The sequence below is a fragment of the Ochotona princeps genome, chromosome 22 (assembly GCF_030435755.1).
Source record: "Ochotona princeps isolate mOchPri1 chromosome 22, mOchPri1.hap1, whole genome shotgun sequence".
Taxonomy (NCBI): Eukaryota; Metazoa; Chordata; class Mammalia; order Lagomorpha; family Ochotonidae; genus Ochotona; species Ochotona princeps.
This window is the reverse complement of record NC_080853.1, coordinates 757,668-781,757: the sequence shown is the minus strand read 5'-3', so window position 1 is coordinate 781,757 and position 24,090 is coordinate 757,668. Positions and strand designations below refer to the sequence as shown.

The window sequence follows — 24,090 nt, the reverse complement described above, 5'->3', positions numbered from 1 at the left end:
ACCTGGCCGCCTGCCCAGGCTCGTCTTTTTGGTGTCTTGGAGCCCTGCCCTTCCATGGAGCCAGTGCAGCCTGGGCCTGTCGCTCAGGCGGTCCCATCTTGGCAGTAACAGTGCCTAGGTTCTTCCTGAGTCCTGGCCCTGGCAGTCCGTTGGGCATCACAGGACCCCACAGACTGTGGTTTGGCGTGGGTGGGGAGGGGCAGTCCGTCGTTGTGGGCCTTCCGACTGTGCCAGCTAGCAGTGTGCAGCAGGAAAGCTCAAGAAGCTCAAGGAGGCAGGGAAGTGAGCAGGGAGAGGGACCTGGCCAGCCTCTCATCGCCACCCGCGAGGCCAAGCTCTGGGCCTGGCACTCCTCTTGAGTTCCCCCTCCTGGTGAGTGACAAGTCTGAGTGGTTGGCCAGAAATGGAGCGGGCAGAGAAGCGACAGGGACAGCCTCTTGAGCTTGCAGAGGTCTTTCCTGGCTCCCAGCGGCTCTCGGAGTGCGGGCCAGGAACGTGCAGTGGGCTGGCCTGTGCCTCCTGTCCTGAGATCCGGTGTGTGGCAGCTGGTTTGCCTTCACCTGTGTGGGTGGAGCCCCGGGGGTGGGCTCTGAGCCAGAGACTGGGTGGACCTTGCCCTCACACCTTCCTCCTGACGCTGTCCACTGTCCGCTGTCTTACAGTGCCTCAAGTGCCAGGGTCACAGTGAGAATTGCCTGATCAGGCCGACCTCCATTCTCTCTCTGGGAAGAAGCTCAGGCTCTTGGGGGCTGTAACGGGTTCCCCAAGGAGTGCTATGTCTCCTAGCTGTCCTGTAGTGTGACCACAGTGATGGTGGTGGGTTCCTGAGCTGGACGCTGCCAGGAGGGTGCTGCTTTCCGTAATGGGGCGTCACGTGCTGCTTGGGAGGAATTCGTTTCCTTGGTTAGATGTAGTTGGAGGGATTGCAAACAGATACACATGTCCCCTCATCCCCAGGGTCTGCTGTGTGCACTGTGCCGAGTGCCACCTTGCTCCGGGGCAACGGCTCTGAGGCGATGATCCGCTAGGAGGCCCGTGGGGCAGTGAGGAGGATGAGCGGCGAGGAAGAGTTCTTTGATGCTGTCACCGGTGAGTCAGGAGGGAGACAGACCAGCAACTGCAGCCTGGAATGCATGTGTATGTGTGTGTGTGCAGGGGCTGCAGCTGGCATCTGTGTGTGTGTGCACGGGCTGCAGCTGGCATCTGTGTGTGTGTGCAGGGCTGCAGCTGGCATCTGTGTGTGCAGGGCTGCAGCTGGCATCTGGGTGTGTATATGTGTGTGTGTGTGCAGGGCTGCAGCTGGCATCTGGGTGGGTATGTGTGGCGGGGCTGCAGCTGGCATCTGTGTGTGTGTGTGTGTGTGTGTGTGTGTGCAGGGCTGCAGCTGGCATCTGGGTGTGTGTGTGTGTGTGTGTGCCGGGGCTGCAGCTGGCATCTGGGTGGGGTATGTGTGCATGCGCCGTGTGCAGTGACCGTACCTGGCGTGTGGGATATGAGGATGGCTCCCCAGGAGTAGCGTCATGCCCTGTGGGTCATAGGAGTGTGACCAAGAGAGGCCTTTACACCCTTCAGTGAGGAGTTGTGAGTGCCCTGGCCTTACGCACCTGCTGCTCATCTGCCTTGCTTGTGCCGCTTGATGCGTACACTCCTGGAGGGACGGCGTTGGCTTCCTGCACAGCCGCGGAGCCGAGCTGCTCATGCTGTGCGCTGCTGAGATGAGCGTGAGTGTGACACTGCAGCTTTTCATTCCTGAGAAGCAGCCCTGGGGCACTCCAGAAAGGAACCCGGAAAACCATTCCATTAGGGCTGCTTGCCACCTTCATCCCTGTCATCTTGGCACGGGCCATGTTTGGTGGACTTGGGACACTGTCCAGCCTTCTTTGGCCTCAGGTCAAAGGACAGAATGGGTGCTGGGACATTGACCATGCCCTTTGGGAACCCCTGACTGGAGCATGAGCTGGGGGGTGCTCTCACTGTCACTTCCTGCGGCCCAGAGAGTGCTCTGGGGAGACCTGGCTGGGGCTTGCCCTTGGCCGAGATCCCTGGTGGAGGCGGCTGTGAGCTCCTTGCCATTTCTGGTGGCCAGGTGAGCCAGTCGTGCCCGTGCTGTCCCTGCAGGAGGGAAGAGTGCCCCTTGCGCCCTCAGTAGCATCCTGTCTGGCGCTGCCCAGTTACACCTCTGGCTGTCTGCCCCTCCTCTCCCTTAGGGAGTCTCCCTTCCCCTGGGAACCCACACTGCTCTGAGCACAAGAGCCTCTCGAGTTGGTCCCTCAGGTGCTCCCCAGGGCTGACTGCGTCCCGGAAGCTGCTGTGGGCAGGCCAGCGGTGGGTGTGGAGCTCCTCTGGCCTTTGCGGCCTGAGTGGAGTGGCAATGGGTGGTGAGCATCTCTTACCTGTGTACCTTGGCTCAGGACCAAGTCCCAGCAAGGGAAACCTCTGGGTGCTGTGCCACAGCCCTGTGCTGCGGAGTCCTGGCTGGTAACCCTGATTCTAGGGGTGTCTGAGCCAGGCCAGGCCGCTGCTGCGGACTGCGGCGCTCAGGGAGAGGGGTAGAGGGCAGGGCAGTGTGTGCACATGAAGCTGCCAGGTGCAGGGCCTGCCCGGACGCAGTGTTCTGAGGGACCTCGGCTCTCGGGTCGCTCCCTCAGCCCTTCGCCCTGTGGGCACATGCGCAGTGCTGCTTAGCTGCTGCCAGAGCACTGGGATCCCAAGGCAAGAGCTGCTCGTCCAAGGCACTGCATTGGCCTTCCTGGTTGGATGGGGCTTCCTGAAGCTGGCTGTTGCCCTTACCACTGCCTGCGGGCTCAGTAGGTATAGCTTTAGGGAAATAACAGCAAGTTAGATGACAGCTGTGTCCAAACCAGTGCTCATTGCATCAAGTCACCCATCACACCTGCTGCCACGTCACCTGTCATGGCGCTGTCCACGTCACATCTGCTGTCCACGTCACCTGTCATGGTGCTGTCCACATCACCTGTCATGGCACTGTCCACGTCACACCTGCTGTCCACGTCACCCGTCATGGTGTTCTCCACACCACCTGTCACGGTGTTCTCCACGTCACCTGTCATGGTGTTTTCCATGTCACACCTGCTGTCCACATCACCTGTCACGGCGCTGTCCACGTCACACCTGCTGTCCACGTCACCCGTCATGGTGTTCTCCACGTCACCTGTCACGGTGCCTTCCATGTCATAGTGCTGTCCACATCACCCATCACGGCGCTCTCCACGTCACCCCATCATGGTGTTCTCCACGTCACACCTGGTGTCCACATCACTTGTCACAGTGTGTCATGTCACACCTGGTGTCCACGTCACCTGTCATGGTGTTCTCCACACCACCTGTCACGGTGTTCTCCACGTCACCTGTCACGGCGCTGTCCACGTCACCTGTCATGGTGTTTTCCATGTCACACCTGCTGTCCACATCACCCCATCACGGCGCTGTCCACGTCACACCTGCTGTCCACGTCACCCCGTCATGGTGTTCTGCACGTCACACCTGCTATCCGCATCACCTGTCACGGCGCTGTCCACGTCACACCTGCTGTCCACGTCACCCTGTCATGGTGTTCTCCACATCACACCTGCTGTCCACATCACCTGTCACGGCGCTGTCCACGTCACACCTGCTGTCCACGTCACCTGTCACGGTGTTCTCCACGTCACCTGTCGGGCTCTCAGTGCTGTGTCTGGTGACCCTGTTGATGGAGGGTTAGCACGGTGCTCACAGGAGCAGCCTTGCAGCTGCACAGGGCATCTCAGCCAGCCTCAGCCCTGGGTGGAGGTGCCGGGCAGTGGCCATCCTGCCTGGGGACACTGAGGGCCCCTCCTCTGGGGTTCTGTCACCTGGAGCTGCCCCTGTACTCCCCGTCCTCTCTGTGCTTGGTGGAGTCCTGGGTGGGAGTGTGTGCCCAATAGTACACAGGCCATGGTGGTCCCATGGGTGCTGCAGAGGTCAGCCATGCTGCTGTGGTTATGAGTGTGCAAGGTGATTGTGTATTCACTGCTGTGGGGTCATGAGTGGGTGTGCTGTGGGGTCATGAGTGTGTGTGCTGTGGGGTCAAGTAGTGTGCTATGGGGTCATGAGTGTGTGTGCTTTGGGGTCATGAGTGTGTGTGCTGTGGGGTCGAGTAGTGTGCTGTGGGGTCATGAGTGTGTGTGCTTTGGGGTCATGAGTGTGTGTGCTGTGGGGTCGAGTAGTGTGCTGTGGGTGTTGTGTGTGGATGTGCTGATGACTGCTGTGGCGGGGTCAAAATGAGTGACGAGCTGGGAGATCCACCCAGCATCTCTCACTTGGGTGGCAAGGCCCTGTATACTTGGATCATCTTCCAGTGCCCTCCCAGGGGCGTGTGATGGAGCTGGCTGGGCAGGGCAGGCTGCACTGGACCTGCCCTGGGAGGTAGGCTGCTGGCGGCCCTCTGGCCGTGCCTTGTGTTGACCCTCTTTCCTGGGCAGTAGAGTTGGGCAACTGAACAGGATGGGACTGGGAGCTGCTGGTGGGGCCTGTGGAGCCCTTGGCCAGGCAACAGTGATGGCCGTGCTTGTCTTGCGCAGGCTTCGACTCTGACCGCTCGTCTGGGGAATTTTCAGAGCCCAGTCAAAAAGGCTCTGGGATAGCTGAGCTGGACTCTGGCGAAGACCACAGGCCTGGGAAGGAAGGGAAGAGACTGTCTCAGGAGAATGGGATTGAGACACACAGGTACGTCATCCCCAGAAGCTGCTGCTGTCACGCTGAGCACCCTGCCCCTTGCTCTCGCTGCCCACAGCCAGAGCCCAGCCTGTGACGGCTCCTGCTGGCTGCTTCTGGCTCCTCCAGGCACGTCCATCCTCCGGTTGCCAGGGGCCTGCCTCTGTGCCCCTGACAGGGGACTTGGGAGCAGGTGGTCGAGGCGTGACACTGAGCTGCTGAGGGCCTGGCAGGCAGTACCAGGCCAGGCGTCGAGCTGTGACCTCTGCAGGTGGCGTCGGGTTTGGAGAGGTTGACTCCAGTGAGCCTAGAATATCCTGTCCCTCTCCTTGGGTCCTTGGCTTTCTGTCACCCTGTCACATACCAGCCCTTGCCCCTCCAACCTGAGGGTCTGCCTGTGCTTCCCCTGCCCCCCAGCCCCGCCCTCCGCCTCTGGTCCTGCGAAGCTCCTGTTTGCCTCACAGTGTCCCTGTGGGACCAGCCGGCCACCTCCCTTGCTTCCCCGCTGGGCGGCCCCTCAGCCTGGGCCACTGCTTCCTTCTCGGGCCATTTCCTCCTGGCCACTTCCACTGGGGCCGGTGGCTTCTTCCCTCTTGGCCTCTGTCTGGTCTCGATCTTGCTCTGGTTTCTGGTTTTCACTGGGGGATCATATCCTCAGGCGCTGCCCCCTTCCTGACCTTCCTGGGGCGCCCTTGCGGGTGGCCACATTGTGGCAGCTGCAGAATGCTCTGTGGGACATGGTGGAGAGGACCCGTGTCCTTGGGCAGCGTGGTGCTGGTCTCTGTCACTCGCCCCTCGCTGGCCATGCTGCACATCCACTTGCTCCTGGCCCCAAGCCATGGGTCCGGGCGACTGTGAGCAGTCTCGAGGTGCGGCTCTGAGTACTGGGGTTGGGCTTTAGTTTGGAGGGCACAGTGACTGTTTCTGTCTGCCCTTGCTTGCTGTCCTGCCCTGCCCAGCCCTCTGCCCCGGACCTGCTGCCCCGGACCTGCTGCCCCACATGGCTGCCCTGGCCTGTCCTCTGCCCTCTGCCCTGTCCTGCCCTCTGCCCTGTCCTGCCCTCTGCCCTGGCCTGTCCTCTGCCCTCTGCCCTGGCCTGCCCTCTGCCCTCTGCCCTCTGCCCTGGCCAGCCCTTTGCCCTCTGCCCTCTGCCCTCTGCCCTGGCCAGCCCTCTGCACTCTGCTCTCTCCAGACAGCTGCCCTTGCGGTTGGGCAAAGGGCAGAGATCCTGAAGGGGCAGCAGGCACACAGCACAGTCGCCTGGGGTGCAGCCATCCCATGGCCCTGCAGAAGCTGTTCACAGGCCAGGGGTGCTGGTGGTTACCTGTAAAAATGGTGTGGGCGTGTTGCTGAGAGGGTTAATGTGTGTGGCCTGGCTGCCCTCACAGGACCTGCCTGCCCGCCCCGATGTTCACGCGGAGTGACTTCAGCGTGTGGAGCATCCTGAAGAAGTGCATCGGCCTGGTGAGCAGGGCGTTCTTGCTTATCTGTGTTTTAAGATTGATTGATTTTTATTGGAAAGGCAGATTTACAGAGAGAAGGAGAGACAGAAAGATCTTCCATCACTGGTTAACTCCCCAAGTGGCCTCAATAGCCAGGGCTGAGCTGATCTGAAGCCAGGAGGCAGGAGCCTCTTCCAGGTCTCCCCTGCAGGTGCAGCGTCCCAAGGCTTTGAGCCGTTTGCGACTGCTTTTCTAGGCCACAAGCAGGGAGCTGGATGGGAAGCAGGGCTGCCAGGCACAAACCAGCACTCATATGGGATCCTGGAGGATGCAAAGCGAGGACTTTAGCCACTAGGCTATCACGCTGGGTTGGAGACAACACACCATTAAAGAGCAAGAAGCCCTGTGATAAAACAGGACAGGCGTCTGGACGCTGATTAGGATGCCGGTGTCCCATAGCAGAGTCCCTGCTGGCTCTAGAACCTCCCTGAGGCCAGCGGTCATGGCTAAAGTCGTCCCGTTCCTGTCATCACTGTGAGTGGCCTGGTCTGAACTCCCAGCTCCATCTGCGCCTGGCCCTGCACCTGCCATTGTGAGAATGGCCCAGTGATGGGGCATCTCTGCCTGGAGAATTCAAAGAGCTAATCCAACAGGAAGGAAGCCAGTAGGTGTGGAAGGGGAGGAGACGGGCTGTGTCCATACGGGCAGCAGGGAAGCAGCTGTGCCCTGGGAGCCTGGCACAGGAGGGTGCCATGGGTGTCCCTGGGCGGGAGACGGCCCCTCCTCTCTGAGTGGGTTCTCTTCTGTAAGTGTAGTCCACATTGTCAGGTGTGCTTCCCTTGTGGGGCCAGGTGGCTCCTGTCCTCCTCCTCCCCCAAGAACCCTGCCCTCAGTGGCCGCTGACCTTCAGGCTCCGCCTTGGCACCAGCCCCTGCTCCAGGGACCCTCCAGGGTGTTAGGAGCTGGGGACTGGGGCCCGGCGCACCCCCTCTGCCTGGTGTGGCCTGCACCCCTGAGCAGAAAAGCTGGGCGGATGTGTGTGGCTGAGTGCTGCGGCCGAGTGCCACCTTGGAAGTTCATTTCTGCTGGCAGAGGTTCTGCTAGGATTTCAACTCTGTTAGACAGTCAAATCGTGGTGGGCGTTTGGCTGGGGGTGTGTGCTGAACTTGACAGGCTTTCGTAGAACACCCTTCCTGGCTCTGAAGCCGAGAAGTTCGGGAGAGCTGGGGCAGAGCGGTGCGAGGCCCAGGGCCTGGATGCTGCCCGCTGGGGGCCTGCTCTCCACAGTTCAGCTCTTTGGGGCTCAGCTCCACCCATCTCCTTGGTCAGTGCCCCCCCGCCACTGGAGCAGCCGCAGCAGGGCCCTGGGAGCCCCCAGCCGTGCCCACAGGGGGTCAGCAGCTCTGTCAGTGCCCCCACTTGGCTGCCCTTCTCTGTATTTCTGATTCACCTCTCAGCCATGAGTGTCTAGTACAGAACACGAAACCCATCAGGCTAACAGACACCATAATTCTGAAACGTTCCCAGGGCCCTCTCTGGGGTCACTTCGTGAAGCCCATTCTTCGGCTTTTCCTGGCTCGGCTGCCTTGGTCAGGACACCTCTGGGTGCCCCTTGCTCTGGATTTGCAAGCTGCCCCTGCCTGGTGGCCTGTGGACGTGGCCACGCTGCCCCTGCCTGGTGGCCCGTGGACGTGGCCACGCTGCCCCTGCCTGGTCGCCCGTGGACGTGGCCACGCTGCCCCTGCCTGGTGGCCCGTGGACGTGGCCACGCTGCCCCTGCCTGGTGGCCCGTGGACGTGGCCACGCTGCCCCTGCCTGGTGGCCCGTGGACGTGGCCATGCTGCCCTTGCTCCCCGGGCTGGCCCCTCTCCTGCACTTGCTATGACATGGCAGTTTGTACAGGAAGGTCAGACCAGCAAGGGCTTCTGAGGAGAGCTCCTGCAACGCCCTGTTGAGCGGCCTCGGCCGTGCGGGCAGCATGCCAGTGTGCTGTGCTGTTTAAGATTTACTTGAGCGCCTGGCTTGATGGCTCAATGGTAAATCCCCACCTTGCAGGTGCCAGGATCCCATTTGGGCGCTGGTTCTAATCCCGGCAGTCCCACTTCCCATCCAGCTCCCTGCTTGTGGCCTGGGCAAACAGAGGAGGTCGGCCCAAGTGCTTGGGACCCTTGCACCCCTGCACCTGCATGGGAGACCGGGAAGAAGCTCCTGGCTCCTGGCTTCCATTGGCTCAGCTCCAGCCATTGTGGCCGCTTGGGGAGTGACCCATCATATGAGTGGGATTCACCACTCATAAGTTACCACCCCACGTGTCCTCACCCCCACGTGTCCTCACCCCACGTGTCCTCACCTCCTTGTGTCCTCACCTCCTTGTGTTCTCACCTCCTTGTGTTCTCACCCCCACGTGTTCTACTCACCCATGTGTCCTCACCTCCTTGTGTCCTCACCCCCACGTGTCCTCACCTCCTCATGTTCTCCTCACCCCCACGTGTCCTTACCTCCTTGTGTCCTCACCCCTCCCCTGTGAACATGCCCATGTGTGCGGGCAGCCCTGAGACTGTGTATTGTTTGGCTCCCGCTGCCCTTGGAGCGTTTCTGTAACTGGGCTTTGCCTTCCGGGGCTGTAACTCTGCCTGGGATGCTGGCTCCCCAGTTTGGAGCCCTTGGTCCAAGTGGCAGGAGCTTCATGCTTCAAACTACTTCCTGCCAGTGTGCCTGAGGGCAGCAGGTGCCGGCCAGCTCCCTAGGCTGCTGCCCCAGGCTGGGAGCCCTGGGTGGAGTTCCTGACTCCTGAGCTGTGGTAGGCTCCTGGGCGATGAGGCAGCAGATGGGAGATCTATCAGTTTGCCTTTCCAGAGTCACCAAGTAAATACGTAACAAATGAAACAATCCAGGTCATTCTCTGGGAAATTATACCACAGAGGGAGATGGATTCGTTTGCTTCATTTTCTTATGTTTGGATAACACTTTTTATGTGGTTAAGGGGTTTTGTTTTTGTTTTGTAAGGTTTTTATTTGAAAGACAGGCGGGGAGAGATCATCTTATGTTCACTGGTAGCTCCCACACGAGGTGCAGCAGAAGCTGCCAGGGCTGCCAGGGCTGCCAGGGCTGCTGGCGATCCCCACCCAGGACAGGAGTCTGCGGCTCTACGGGAGCACCCTGACTCAGGAGGCCAGGGAGGTAACGAACAGGTCTTCACTCAGGAGCTGTCGAAGATCACCATGCCAATCGCCTTCAACGAGCCTCTGAGCTTTCTGCAGCGCATCACCGAGTACATGGAACACGTGTTCCTTGTGCACCGTGCCTCCGGCCAGGCCCAGCCCCTGGACAGGATGCAGGTGGGACACTGCAGGGCTCGGCGTGCTCGCGTGCCGGGCTCTCCCTGCTGCCTTCTGGAGGAGCTGAGGCGGTGGCAGGCTCTGCCTGGCTCCTCTCAGTGTCCTTTCCCTGGGGTGTGCCTGTGCAAACATTGGGATGTGTGTGTGCATGCACGTACATGGCTGTGTGTATCTGGATGTGTCCACGTGTGTGTGACTGCACATGTATGTACCTGGCTGTGTCTGGACATAACACTGGGTGTGCATTTGTGCTGGCCTCAGTGTGTGAGTTGGTGGGCATAGGTGCTGAGTGTGCGTGTCCTGCATGGGCACACGTGCACCTGGCTGTGTACGAGAGTGAACATGTGTAGTGGCATAGGTGCTGAGTGTGTGTGTGCTATGCACGTGTGGGTGCGTGCACACTGGGGGTGTATGGAACAGGTCTGCACAGAAGTATGAATTTATGTGTGCACGTGTGTGCACGGCTGCTCGTGTTTGGATGCAGAGTGAGCACGTGTCGCATGCACAGGCATGCATGAGCACATGGGTGCAGTGTCCATGGGCACACGTGTGTGCAAGTGTGTCTCGAGTGCGTTTGTGTGGCTTGTGAGGCAGGCAGGTTGCCACAGTCGGGCAGAGCCGAGCCCTGGGCGCGGGCAGCAGTGCAGCTCGTCCTCCTGTGGCTTTGAGCACGCGTGGGAGATAAAGGAGCATTTCCCTGCACGTTGTCGAGCAGACGTGGGACTGGTGGCCGTCACCTGAGTGTCAGCACTCGCTGAGGTGGCTCTGCTCCTCTGTGTCCCTCGCAGTCTGTGGCTGCATTTGCCGTGTCCGCCGTGGCTTCGCAGTGGGAGAGGACGGGCAAACCATTCAACCCGCTCTTGGGAGAAACGTATGAGCTCATCAGGTAAGGGAAAGCCCCGCCCGGAACGTCTTTGAGGGACCTTGTGGACAGAGAGACATGTCGCGTGGAGGGCCTTGTGGACAGGGAGAGGTGTCGCGTGGAGGGCCTTGTGGACAGGGAGAGGTGTCGCGTGGAGGGCCTTGTGGACAGGGAGAGGTGTCGCGTGGAGGGCCTTGTGGACAGGGAGAGGTGTCGCGTGGAGGGCCTTGTGGACAGGGAGAGGTGTCGCGTGGAGGGCCTTGTGGACAGGGAGAGGTGTCGCGTGGAGGGCCTTGTGGACAGGGAGAGGTGTCGCGTGGAGGGCCTTGTGGACAGGGAGACGTGTCGCGTGGAGGGCCTTGTGGACAGGGAGACGTGTCGCGTGGAGGGCCTTGTGGACAGGGAGAGGTGTCGCGTGGAGGGCCTTGTGGACAGGGAGAGGTGTCGCGTGGAGGGATGTGTTGTTGATGCTGTCACCAAGGCCTCGCGCATCGGCGGAGTTGATGACGGAGCATCGGATGCACTAGGGCTGAGAGCTGCAGGTACAGGTCTTCACGTGTGGGTGCTATGTCTGTGCAGTAGGCTAGGCTGCCCTGCCCAGGTGTTCCCATGTGGTTTTGGGGATGCCCCCAAGAGAAGAGTGTCACCATGCAAGTCTGCCTGGCAGGCTACAGGAACTGTGGGCTGGTCACGTGGGCATCACTGCCGCTGTTCCCTGCTTACCCAAGCCCTCCTCAGGTTCCTATCCACTAGTTTCCCCTGGGCAGCCACCCTCCCCTCCCATCCACTCTTGTCCTGGGGCCGGCCCCACGGCCCACAGCCTGTGATGGGCTTTACTGCACACCTGGCGGTCAGCCCTGCTAAGAGCTGCCTGGGAGTGTTAGCCATAGAAGACATAAAGACAGGGCCGGCAGAGCAGCCTTGACAGGCTGGGCTGGGACTGCCTCAGTGACGGGCGTACCCCGATGGACTGTGTTGGGATGGCAGCCATGCTTTCCCTGGCCTGCGCTGCATCCTGTCATTCTCCCCCGTCCTCCGTCCTGTACGCCCCCCTGCACCTTCTCTGTTCCTCCCCCTGCTTCTCCTCTCTGCTCCTCCTCCTGCGCCTCTGCCTGCTCCTCCCCCTCTGCTCTATCCTGTACTCCTCCCCTGCTCCTCCCCCTGCCCCTCCCCCACTCCTCTCTACTCCTCCCCCACTCCTCCTCCTGCTCCTCCCCCTGCGCTGTCCTGTACTCCCCCCTCTGCTCCTCCTCCCCTGCTCCCACAGCTCACTGCCACAGGGAAGGAAGTTGGGGCACGTGGAGGGCATTTGCCCAGGGCAGCACTAGGAGCCAGTGTGCAGGTTAGGAGAGCTCCTGATGGTGTCTGGTTCTCCGAGGAAGGGAGTCCTGCCACAGCAGCTGCTTGCCCGCACTGTGGGCTGCAGGTTGCCTTCCTGGCATGTTTTGTTAGGATGAAGTCGGTTTTAATGGCCAGAGCATGGTCCTCACAGACACTGCAACACAGTGGCAGTAGATGAGCAGGAGCCAGGCACTGTGAGCGCGCAGTTACGCAGGGTAACGATGTGAATGTAACTTGGAGGATTTGTCAGTATGCCACAGTCACCGTCCTGTGATGTTGAGAACCTTTAAAAAATGTTTATTATTTGAAAGGCAGAGTTGGAGGTGGGGAGACAGTGAGGGAGCGAGAGAGAGAGAGAGAGAGAGATCTTCCATTGCTGGGTCACTCCCCAAGTGTCCACAGTGGCTAGAGCTGGGCTGATGTGAAGCTAGGAGCCAGGAACTTTTTCTGGGTCTCCCACATGGGTGCAGGGTCCTAAGGCCTTAGACTGTCCACTGCTTTCCCAGGCCATCAGCGGGGACTGAATCTGAAATGGGGCAGCCTGCTCTCAAGCCAGCGCACTGTGGGAAGCCTATGTCCAGGCGGCAGCTGTTCCCGCCTTCCCACAGTGCCGGCCCTGGATGGCATGGTTGGATCGGCAGCATTTGTGTCTTTCTCACAAGATAGGGGTATGTCGTGCGAGCGTGTGTAGCCTCAGCTCAGAGCAGCTTGGCCACTGTGGAACCACAGGGCGCTGTTCTAGGTGGGCCTTTGTTAGCAACCAGGACCCCTTCCAGGGTGAGTGTGTGCTAAGGGGCGCCTCACAGCAACTGCCTGCCGGCACGGAGGGTCCAGCACCATCCAGCACGCTTCCCTGGCGGCCGCTGTGTGCAGGCGCCAGTTTCCTGGCTGGTGAAGGAGGCTTCCCAAGCAGCTGCCTGGCAGCTACAGCAAAGTGTGGAAGCATTGTGGGTGTCGGGTCCCCCTTCTCAGGGCTTGGCTGCTGGGGTGAGGAGGGCATCTGGAGGTTTTAGCACGACACTGCTGTTCTTGGGAGCTGGGCGACCCAGCACCTGCCCCCTGTGGGAGAGGGAGAGACGGAAGGAGATCGTAGACCTGCTGGTTAATTTCCCAGATGACCACAGCTGCTGCTACTGGAGCAGGCTGAGCCCAGAGTGCAGGTCTTCACCATGGGTGGCCGGGGCCCTCCGGAAGCCTGCACAGAGCTCCTGGCTCCTGATCTGGCCAGGCCTGGGCTTGGCTGTTGTAGCCGTGCAGGTAGGAAAGCTGTAACATCTCTACCTCGCCATCGTGTGTGTGTGTGTGTGTGTGTGTGTAAGGCACAGTCACAGAGAGGCTCTTCCATCCACTGGCTCACTCCCCAAGTGCTGCTGCATCCACTCGACTGCTAAAACAGGATGTTACATTCACCAGTACAGTCACAACCACGTTTGATTAGAAATGAGAGGCAAGGTATCCGACTGGCCGGCCGATCAGCCAGCCGGGACCAACAGCCCTTACCGGAGTGCAGCCCCAAACAGAACATCCACAGGGTTTTTATAGGGCAGTTTACAGCAGCTTGTAGGGCGAGGGAGTATGTTCCTTGTTTACCTCAGCTGGGCAGCCTCTGTCCTCCCCTGTCCGCCCTCTCCGCCCCTGTCCGCCCCTGTCCGCCCCTGTCCGCCCCTGTCCGCCCCCGTCCGCCCCCGTCCGCCCCCATCAGCCCCCGTCCGCCCCTCTCTGCCCCTGTCCGCCCCCGCCCGCCCCATCCACCCCTTCTCAGGTCCGGGCTCTGGCCTTGGTGCCACCTGTGACAAACAGACTCTGATCTTGGAGTCATCTGTGAGTTAATTAAGGCTGGGGCCTTGATTTATGGGGATTGAGGGCCATTGGCAGTAAAGGTCACGTAGGCCATTAGGCCTGCAAGCTCACATAGTTTCTTAGCCAAACTAGTAACGCAGAAGTTACAAAAGTGAAAAGAATTGCAGTTAGCAATGAGCCATGTTTACTCCATTTTGATTTCAACTCTAGAGTAGCTGCAACGGCCAGAGCTAAGCTGATCAGGAGCCAGGAGCCTCCTTGTCTTCTGTGTGGGTGCAGGTCTCAAGGCTTTGGGCCGTCCTCCACTGCTTTCCCAGGCCACAAGCAGGGAGCTGGATGGGAAGTGGGGCTGCCGGGATAAGAACCAGTGCCCACATGGGATCCCAGCACTTCAGCAAAGGGAGGATTAGCCAACTGAGCGTGGGCCCCCGGCTGTGAGGTCAAGGGCCTGGGGACGGCAGCAGCACCCACATGGCATTCCCGCCCCTGAGTCAGGGTTGGCCGAGTGCTCCTCACGGGCCCTGCCAGTGTCCCTGACCCCTGCAGGTCCTCCTGCAGAGCTAAAAATATGCTTTCCTTTCTTAGACAAGTATTCATTCTGAAAATTACATCTCTCCTAGGCACCTTTTAAAATCTGATTTCTCAGCTTTCCTTCCTCTATAATGATTAGAAATTCTGATTCCAGTTAATTATGTGGTTTGGCTTTGATAATTTTTAATGACTACAGCTGTAGGTGTATTCACAGTACTGGAACAATTAAAAGCTGACATTTTTATTGAATAATACAGTGTACTGCAAGGTGCTGTTACCCGGCCCGGAGTGTCTGGGCACAATAGCTCCTTTGTGGGCATCTGAGGAGCCTCACGACAGGGCCACCCTGAGGGAGCCCCTGCCATGAGGGACCCAGGTGGGCATTCTGAGCTGGTGGCAGCTCCGTTGGCAGTAGTTGGCTCTAGGGGGCTGAGGGCGTGTGCCTGCTGGGTGGTGGGTGGTGGGTGGTGGGCTCCGCCGTGGCTGGCAGCTGCGCTGGCCCACCTTGGGGCCTGCTGCCCCCTTGTTCTCATCCCCCCCGCTCTTGTCTCACACCCAGGGAGGATCTCGGATTCAGGTTTATATCTGAGCAGGTTAGCCACCACCCCCCTGTCAGCGCCTTCTACTCGGAAGGTCTCCATGAGGACTTTGTGTTTCATGGCTCCATCTACCCAAAGCTGCGGTTCTGGGGGAAGAGCGTGGAGGCTGAGCCGCGTGGGACAATCACGCTGGAGCTCCTCAAGTGAGTGTGGGGCTGTGAGGCCCGCATGGCCTGTCCTCCCCTGGATCCTGGCCTGCCTCAGGCCCTCACTGCACCTGTTACCTTGGGGTTGTAGCCCACAGCCTCTGCTTCCGCACTCCTTCAGGCTGTGGGCACTTCAGTCCCCTGGCCACTGGACACCCTGCTGGCAGCTGGCATCTGGCATCCCTCCTGGGGCCTAGGAGAGGAGCAGCTGAGACAGAGAGGGTGACACCTGCAAGTCACAGGTGCTGTGTGTCCTTAGTCGCACAGACCCTGGAGTGGGAGGAGTGGCGGAAGTTTAGGTTCGGGAGGTAAGGTCATTGGAGGGTCAATTTTCGAGGCTGCCTAGCACCTGTTCAAGTCAGACTCGGTGCCTGCCGTCCAGCGTCCATCCAAGACTCCTCTGAGCTGAGGCCAGTGTCCGGCCAACAGCAGGGCTGGGTATCTGGCACCCCATGGCCTGGGCAGCACGCCCATGCAGTTCTGGCTTTGTGTTGGCACTGCCTGCTTGGGCAGGGTGTGCTCATCCCAGTCCCAGGGAGTGGGCCTGGTACAAACGTGGCTACCAGGAGCCACGTGGATGATGCCTGTGGTCAGAGGACTCCTTGCATCTGTGGGGCGGGCTGGGGCGAGGTGTCACAGCTCAAACAAGAACTCATGGGGGATCCAGCAAAGTCAGGCCGTGGCCATACTCGGCCCTGCCCCACCCTGCTGGGGGCTGCTTGCCGCCCGATTGTGGCTCTTTTCTTTTTTTAATTTATTTTTATTGGAAAGACAGATCTACAGAGAGAATGCGTTATAGAGAGAAAGGTCTTCCATCCGCTGATTTACTTCCCAAGTGGCTGCAGTGTCTGGAGCTGAGCCAATCCAAAGCCAGCTCTTCCGGGTCTCCCATGTGGGTGCAGGGTCCCAAGGCTTTGGGCCGTCCTCCACTGCTTTGCCAGGCCACAGGCAGGGAGCTGGATGGGAAGCGGGTCCGCTGGGACGCGAAGCAGCACCCATATGGGTTCCTGTGCATCAAGGCGAGGAGGTAGCCACGGAGCCGTTGAGCCAGGCCCACTCATGTGGCTGTTTCTGATGCTGCTCAGAGGTGCTGGCCGGGAGCTCCTGTGGCTCTCACAGGGCTGTGTGTTGCTTGTGGAGCTGTTGGACAAAGGACTGCATTCCAGGGCTCCTTCCCTGGCCTCTCAGACAGCCGGGGCTGTGTTCAGGATTCTCCTGGGGAGGAGCCTCTTGGGACCACTTCACAGGAAGGCGTCTCTTTGTCTCAGTCTTTTATTGCTTATTATCTTGTCTGACATTTAAGTGGAAAGCTTTGTTGATGCTACAAAGGCAAGAAGACAGATTTCATATGCGTGCAGCTAAGTAGGGACTTCAAAGCCAGAGGTGGAGCTCAGTTGTCTGGCCTCTGATGAGCTGTGTGTCCCTACTGTTCCCAGACATAAGGAAGCCTACACCTGGACCAACCCCACCTGCTGTGTGCACAATGTCATCATTGGCAAGCTGTGGCTCGAGCAGTACGGGACAGTGGAGATCTTAAACCACAGGTGAGAGCCGTCGCCTGGCCACCGCCTGCGGGAGGCCTCTTGTTGGCTGGTGGTTTTGTTTTTGGTCTGAATTAATTTACTTGAGTTTGAACTTCTGCACTGAGCAGTGCTGTCCTTGCCAGATGAAGGCACGGCGTCCCCGCCTGCTGTCCGTGTCCAGGGTTTGGCTCCTGGACGTGCATGGGGCCGGTGTTTCTTTAAACTGATAACTCCATGCTGAGTACACGTTTATGTGATTTTGACTAAAGTGTGCTGCTACTGCCATGTTCCCATCACCCCCTAGGCCCCAGGGCCCAATGTAAGGTTCCTGCCGGGGCCTTCTGCTGGGGCCTCTGGTCCACCCCTGCCTCCCCACTGCAGTGGTGGGTGATGTTCCGCATAATGGAAGCTGTGCCTGCTTTTCCTGCAGAACAGGGGATAAATGCGTGCTGCATTTCAGGCCCTGTGGGCTGTTTGGGAAGGAGCTTCACAAAGTGGAAGGGTACATCCAGGACAAGAGGTAGGTCCACGCGTCAGCAAGCCTGGGACTGAAACGGAGTGCTGGTGTGGGAGCGTGCGCTGGCGTGGGAGCGTGCGCTGGCGTGGGAGCGTGTGCTGGCGTGGGACCGTGTGCTGGCGTGGGACCGTGTGCTGGCGTGGGACCGTGTGCTGGTGTGGGACCGTGTGCTGGTGTGGGACCGTGTGCTGGTGTGGGATCGTGCGCTGGCGTGGGACTGTGCCCTCCATGTGGGACCGTGTGCTGGTGTGGGAGCGTGTGCTGGTGTGCTGAGCTCAGCAGATTTGCACATGGTTGAGGATGCTGTGGCTGTGTGTGTGTGACCTCTGAGCAGAACTGGCAGTCAAGGTCCGGGCTGAGTGAGTGGCCAGAGGGGGACTAGAGGCCATCCCTCTTCCTGGGGCCTGAGCCGAGGACACCTGTTCCTTTGGTAAGATCAGCCTGAGAAGGTGGACACAGGCTGAGATGCAGCGGCCACTCTGCAGCCAGGGCTGGGCGTGGGTGCCTGGCCATGTGCGTGCCCTCCATGTGGACACCCACTGTTGTCAGGCAGGGCACATGACCACCTGCCAGGCTTGTTCCATCTGTGCCAGTACTTTCCCAGGCCTCGGCGAGCAGAACTCTCCACTGGTCAAGAAGTTTTTAGTCCCTGCTTGGGTCTGTTACCAGACTTTCCCTCATGAGCTGTGTAGGCCACACAGAGTCCAGGGAGTCCTTGCAGCTCGTCGTCAGCCAGGAGCTAGTTTCCAGATGAGCTGTGCCCCCTCTGTTGGGCACCAGAAGCCCACATGTTGGAGACAGGCTGTCAAACACTGGCATGCCGTTTGGCACACAGCTGTGCTGCCGGTGCCTCCAGGAAGTTGCCTAGAGAGCCTGGACCTGCACTGGGGCAGACAGCGTGTCCACCGCCATGGTTCGCGTCCTGAACCTCAGTGCACTTTCCCTGGGGGCAAGGCATGGCCACGTGGGACCCCGCAGTGCCCATGCGTGAGCTGCCAGCATGCTGTGTGCTTCCTGGGGAGTCAGGCTGCTGGTCTGTGACCATGTGGAGGGGACCCCGAGAGGGCAAAGGGAGAGGTGTGTGTGGCTCACAGTGGGACATGCATGGGGGTGTGCTGCTTTCTGTGCTGTTGTCCCCTGTGGCCCCTGGCTCGCAGCGCTGGGCTGGAGTTAGTAGGTGGACGTCCCTTGAGGTCTCAGGGCGTGGGCGGCGCTGTGGGCGGGGCCGGCGCTGAGGGCGGGGTCATCAGCATGGCGGCTCCTTGCTCTCCTGGGTGCCCTGTGAACACAGCAAGAAGAAGCTCTTTGTGATCTACGGCAAGTGGACCGAGTGTCTGTGGGGCATCGACGTGGCCTCGTACGAGTCCTTCCGGAAGCAGGAGCGCAGAGACGACCCCGTAAGGAAGGGCAGGCTGGTGAGTGTGGCTCCCTGGCAGAGCCGGTGGGGGCGGTGGGGGACTGACTTCCAGGACACTGGGTGCTGGGTGGGCTGTTGCTCTGTCTCCTCCTTTCTATTTTAAAGATTTATTTGAAAGGCAGAGTTAAAAAGGAGGAGGGGGAGAGAAAGGTTCACCCCCAGATAGCCACGACGGCTAGGGCTGGGCCAGGCTGGGGCCGGGAGCCCAGAGCTCCATCCAGATAGCCACGACGGCCAGGGCTGGGCCAGACTGGGCCAGGCTGGGGCCAGGAGCCCAGAGCTCCATCCAGATAGCCACGACGGCCAGGGCTGGGCCAGGCTGGGGCCGGGAGCCCAGAGCTCCATCCAGATAGCCACGACAGCCAGGGCTGGGCCAGACTGGGCCAGGCTGGGGCCAGGAGCCCAGAGCTCCATCCAGATAGCCACGACGGCCAGGGCTGGGCCAGGCTGGGCCAGGCTGGGGCCGGGAGCCCAGAGCTCCATCCGGGTCTCCCAGGTGGGTGCAGGGACCCAAGCACTCAGCTGAATGGGAAGTGGAGCCGGCTGGGCCTTGAGCCAGCCCTCGGACGTGGCTCACCCGTGCATCCTTAGCCAGTGTGCCCAGTACTGGGGAACTCCAGCCGAGACGTGATTGGTCCAGACAGGTGCCCTGTTTTCCGGGCGGTGAATAGGAATCTGCCAGTCCTGAGATGGTCAATATGTAACAAAAATATTCAAGTTTTTCCAGAATTCTGAGGGCTTTTTTTTGTTTGTTAAGATTTAATTTTTATTTGAAAGTTAGATTTATAGAGAGGGAAAGATCTTCCGTCTGCTGGTTCACTCCCCAAATGGCCAGAGCTGTGCTGACCCGAAGCCAGGAGCCTAGAGCTTCCTCAGGTCTCCCACACGGGTGCAGGGTCCCGAGGCTTGGACTGTCCTCCACTGCTTTCCCAGGCCACAAGCGGGAGCTGGATGGGAAGTGGAGCAGCCGGGACACGAACCAGTGTCCACGTGGGATGTTTGCACTTGAAGGTGGAGGGTTAGCCTGTTGAGTGGTTTTGGTCTGAGGGGTCTCTGTGGCTGTTGCCTCTTCCCTGACGTCATCCTGTTATCAGGGGCTGCCCACTATACTGAACACACAGCCATGCTGGCCCTCCAGAGCATCAAAAGGTGGCCCTTTGCACGAGTCTCCACCTGTAGCTGGGCTGGTTGGGCTGAGTACCCCGCACCACAGCCCCACGCGGCCCCACGCAGCCCCACGCAGACCTTGCTCTGTTCTCAGAACCACCCCCCCATGTTGTCATCCACTCAGCCGTCCTTGGGCCCAGCATGTCTTCCTGGCGCTGGCCACGCTCAGCTGCCAGCCCTGCCCCAGAGCCCTCCCTCTTCTGTTGGGGCATTCAGGAAGCACAGTGCCGCCGTGGGGTGCCGGTGTCGTGGGCGCATGGTGCCATCTTCCCGTGAGCTGACAGCGGGCCCAGAGCTGACTGCACTGTGCTCTCGTGTGTTGCAGGGTGACGGCCCTGGGAAGGCCAGCAGCGACGAGGACGAAGTGCCTGTGGTCCAGGAGACGGTGCAGGTCATTCCTGGCAGCACGCTGCTCTGGAGGGTCAACGCGCGGCCTCCCAACTCTGCCCAGGTCGGCACCCTCCGCCCCCGGTGGCCTCGGTGGGCCTGGGCTCTTCTGCAGCCTGCCCAGGCCTGAGCCTTGGCGTGCTCTCCCCAAGCCTGCACAGGTCAGAGCATTGTGCCCCAGGAGCTGTCTCCAGCCCTTGTACCTGCATTGTGGCCCTAACACACATACCTGCTGTGTGCACATGGTCAGAGCTGGGCCCCCGCCCCCGTGTGCCCGTGGTCAGAGCTGGGCACCCTGCCCCTGTGTGCCCGTGGTCAGAGCTGGGCCCCCCGCCCCCATGTGCCTGTGGTCAGAGCTGGGCCCCCCGCCCCTGTGTGCTCGTGGTCAGAGCTGGGCCCCCCTGCCACCACGTGCTTGTGGTCAGAGCTGGACATCCCTGCCCCTGTGTGCTCATGGTCAGAGCTGGGCCCACGCGCCCCTTGTACATACAAGTAGTTTTATATAAGCTTTCACTGTGTTGCATTAGTTAGAAAAAGAAGACCCAAACTGTTCACTTGTACCAAGCATGGAACTAGCACAGCCACTGCGCTTACCTTATTTTACAAAGGTTTATTGGAAGGACAGAGAGGTCCTCCACCTGCTGGCTCTGACCCACATGGCCACAGCAGCTAAAGCTGGACTGGGCCAGAGCTGGGAGCCACGCAGGTGTGTCAGCGGGGACCTGGCACAGCGGCCAGGATGCCATCCTAAGCTCTGACACGCCTGCCAGCGTCACCCTGCCAGTACTGGCCTTGACTGTGATCTTTGGGGGAGGCGAGGAGCCAGTGTGACAATACTACTGCAAATTAATGTTTCATTTATTTGTTTATTGCGTTTGTAAGATGCCAGGAATGCCACCTGGGTCTCCCATGTAGGACTCGGACCGTGTTCTGCAGCCAGGACTCAAGCCGGCACCCATATGGGATGCTGAGCTTGAAGGAGGCAGTTTAAGCCATCATGCCACAACACTGGCCCAGAAGTAATTTTCTTAGGGGGAAGAAAAACCTTATGTTTTTGTCAAGGAAATCTTTTTCAGATTGGCACCTGTTCCTTTGTCCATGGATTGGTTTATTTATTGAGTTTCTTCTGCCAACTGTATGTGATTTGGTCAAGGTGTTGGGAGTAGAGTCAGAGGACCTTTAGCCCCCAGGGCCCCCAGCCAGCAGACCCCCGCAGCAGGCAGTGGGCCACCTGGTACCAAAAAGGTGCTGGGGAAGCCCAGGCTGCAGGGTGAAGGGCAGTGCTGAGCCACGCCCTAGGGAGGAGCTTCAGTGCTGAGCCACACCCAGGGAGGAGCTTCAGTGCTGGAGTCACACCTAGGGAGGAGCTTCAGTGCTGAGCCACGCCCTGGGGAGGGGTTATGGTGCTGGAGCCCCGCCCTGGGGAGGGGTTGTGGTGCTGGAGCCCCGCCCTGGGGAGGGGTTGTGGTGCTGGAGCCACAACCCAGGGAGGGGTTATGGTGCTGAGCCACGCCGTGGGGAGGGGCTTCAGTGCTAAGCCACACCCCAGGGAGAAGCCTCAGTGCTGAGCCACACCTAGGGAGGAGCTTCAGTGCTGAGCCACACCCAGGGAGGAGCTTCAGTGCTGAGCCACACCCAGGGAGGAGCTTCAGTGCTGAGCCACACCCAGGGAGGAGCTTCAGTGCTGAGCCACACCCAGGGAGGAGCTTCAGTGCTGAGCCACGCCCTGGGGAGGGGTTATGGTGCTGAGCCACACCTAGGGAGGAGCTTCAGTGCTGAGCCACACCCCAGGGAGAAGCCTCAGTGCTGAGCCACACCTAGGGAGGAGCTTCAGTGCTGAGCCACACCCAGGGAGGAGTTTCAGTGCTGAGCCACACCCAGGGAGGAGCTTCAGTGCTGAGCCACACCCCAGGGAGGAGCTTCAGTGCTGAGCCACGCCCTGGGGAGGGGTTATGGTGCTGAGCCACACCGTCGGGAGGGGCTTCAGTGCTGAGCCATGCCCCTGGGCAGAGCTTCAGTGCTGAGCCACGCCTTGGGGAGGGGCTGTACTGCTGAGCCTTGGGGTTGCTGGGAGGGCCACGGTGTGAGCAACCATAGCAGAGTCTTCAGTGAGAGATTTCTGATGGCCCAAGTGGTGAGTTGGCTGGTGTGTAACATGAGTGTGAGGATCTGGGCTGGAAAGTGAACCAGGTGTGACCTGGCACAGGTTAAGGGAGCGGGGACGGGCTGGCAGGTGGGGTGGAGTGTCTCACAGCAGGACACAGGTGGCCCTGGCAGGAACATCTCAGGCCAGCAGGAGGTGGGAGGAGGACGCCCGTGCTGACGCCCAGTGCCACCTGCAGATGTACAACTTCACCAGCTTCACCGTGAGCCTCAATGAGCTGCCGAGCGGCATGGAGAAGGCCCTGCCCCCCACAGACTGCCGCCTGCGCCCTGACATTCGCGGCATGGAGAATGGCAACATGGGTGAGCCCAGGGAGGGGTGTCCAGGTTGCAGGGCTCAAGCTGCACTGTCCCCTGTGGGTGAGAGATGTGGGGGCAGAATGCAGCCCTGGCTGTTTAAAAGAAACATGTCCAGCATATGTATTTGGTAGAGTTAGGCTTATGATTCACTCTGCAATAGCTGCAAGGCCCAGGGCTGGGCCTGCCGGGAGCCAGAGCCAGGAGCTCCTGGGGCTGCCACGTGGGTCAGTGGCCCTCGTCCCTGCTGTCTCAGGCGCATTAGCAGGGAGCGGAGCAGCCAGAGGGGATGCCGGGGGCTCCCCGTGGTGCCAGCCAAGGCTACACGGGGCCACAGCTCTCAGCATTCTGGGCTGACTTCCTGTGTCTCCTGTGGGCATCTACTGTCCACCTTCAGAATCTGTCCCTGTCCTTGCACAGAGGGCACACTCAGTGGCCTGTGGGCAGTGTTGACCCCCCTTGAGGCACATGTTCACCATGCAGAGTGGCCCTGTGATGGAGGCCACCGGGTCATACGATGGTGCAGAGTGCTGCCCCGGTCTCTAGCCAGCTTCTCACCTGAGCTTCGCTTGCCCTAGATCTGGCCAGCCAAGAGAAGGAGAGGCTGGAAGAGAAGCAGAGAGAGGCCCGGAGGAAGCGTGCCAAGGAGGACGCCGAGTGGCGGACAAGGTGAGGCCCCCACACAGCCCTGAGACAGTGAGAAGGGTTGCCCCCTCACACAACCCTGAGACAGGAGGGCGCACACACACACACACACACACACACCCCTGAGACAGGAGGGCACACACATACACACACACACACCCCTGAGACAGGAGGGCACACACACACACACCCCTGAGACAGGAGGGCACACACACACACCCCTGAGACAGGAGGGCACACACACACACAACACACCCCTGAGACAGGAGGGCACACACACACCCCCCTGAGACAGGAGGGCACACACACACACACACCCCTGAGACAGGAGGGCACACACACACACACCCCTGAGACAGGAGGGCACACACACACACACACACCCCTGAGACAGGAGGGCACACACACACACACCCCTGAGACAGTGAGCCCCCCCCCACAGCTCCCGAGAGCAGGGGTCAGTTAGCCATGAGGGTCTTGGCTGGGTGTGCTGTGCTGCTGAGCGCTCCCTGGCCGTCCACGCGGCAGGGGTCAGATGGTCGCCATAGACGTGCACTCGGGGTGCCTGCGGCGCAGAGCTGGGCAGCCTTCCTCAGCCGTCAGCTTCATGCAGCCACCTGGCAGGCCATTCATGGCTAGCAATGGTGAAATGCTCGGGTTTGCAGTGGTCTCAGCTTCCTGTGGCGGTCTGAGCTTTGGAGCTGGTCCTCACTGGAAGCCGCTTGAACATGACCGACCTTCCCTGCATCCTTTCTCTGAAAAAGTGATGATCCTGTCCTTAGGCCTTGTGGGACCAATCTCTCCTGAGAAGTCACAGGGGCCACGGGCAGAGCCCAGGGCGTGTCGGGGCGGGGATAGCAGGGGCAGCAGGCAGAGCCCTGGGACAGCTGCAATGCCTTTGCCCTCGTCCAGTGAGAAGCAGCAGCCAGGTGTGTCAGATGGTGCCACTTGCCTAAAGTTGCCACTCCCTAGGACACGGAACCCTAGGCCTCTGGCGGTGACCTCTGTGACGTTCCTCTCCCCCGTGGGTGACCTCTGTGACGTTCCTCTCCCCCGTGCCCCACATAGCCGTGTCCTTCCCCGGCAGGCTGACCCTGTGCCCGCATAGCCGTGTCCTCCCCCGGCAGGCTGACCCCATTCCCGCATAGCCGTGTCCTCCCCCGGCAGGCTGACCCCGTGCCCGCATAGCCGTGTCCTCCCCCGGCAGGCTGACCTCATTCCCA

At 60.2% G+C, this 24,090-nt stretch overlaps 1 protein-coding gene across 2 annotated transcripts in view; it reads left to right on the top strand.

The window, feature by feature from the left end:
• OSBPL2 (oxysterol binding protein like 2) overlaps positions 1 to 24,090 on the top strand; it is a 35,521-nt gene that overhangs the window by 10,884 nt on the left and 547 nt on the right. For both annotated transcript variants that reach the window (XM_058679606.1, XM_058679607.1), the window contains exons 3-14: positions 958 to 1,089; positions 4,560 to 4,704; positions 6,081 to 6,156; positions 9,338 to 9,472; positions 10,261 to 10,358; positions 14,566 to 14,748; positions 16,188 to 16,295; positions 16,705 to 16,794; positions 18,083 to 18,206; positions 19,701 to 19,826; positions 22,105 to 22,228; positions 22,801 to 22,891. In XM_058679606.1, coding sequence (XP_058535589.1) covers positions 1,053 to 1,089; positions 4,560 to 4,704; positions 6,081 to 6,156; positions 9,338 to 9,472; positions 10,261 to 10,358; positions 14,566 to 14,748; positions 16,188 to 16,295; positions 16,705 to 16,794; positions 18,083 to 18,206; positions 19,701 to 19,826; positions 22,105 to 22,228; positions 22,801 to 22,891 — 1,337 coding nt within the window. In that variant the 5' untranslated portion in view covers positions 958 to 1,052. The remainder of the gene's footprint in view (positions 1 to 957; positions 1,090 to 4,559; positions 4,705 to 6,080; positions 6,157 to 9,337; positions 9,473 to 10,260; positions 10,359 to 14,565; positions 14,749 to 16,187; positions 16,296 to 16,704; positions 16,795 to 18,082; positions 18,207 to 19,700; positions 19,827 to 22,104; positions 22,229 to 22,800; positions 22,892 to 24,090) is intronic.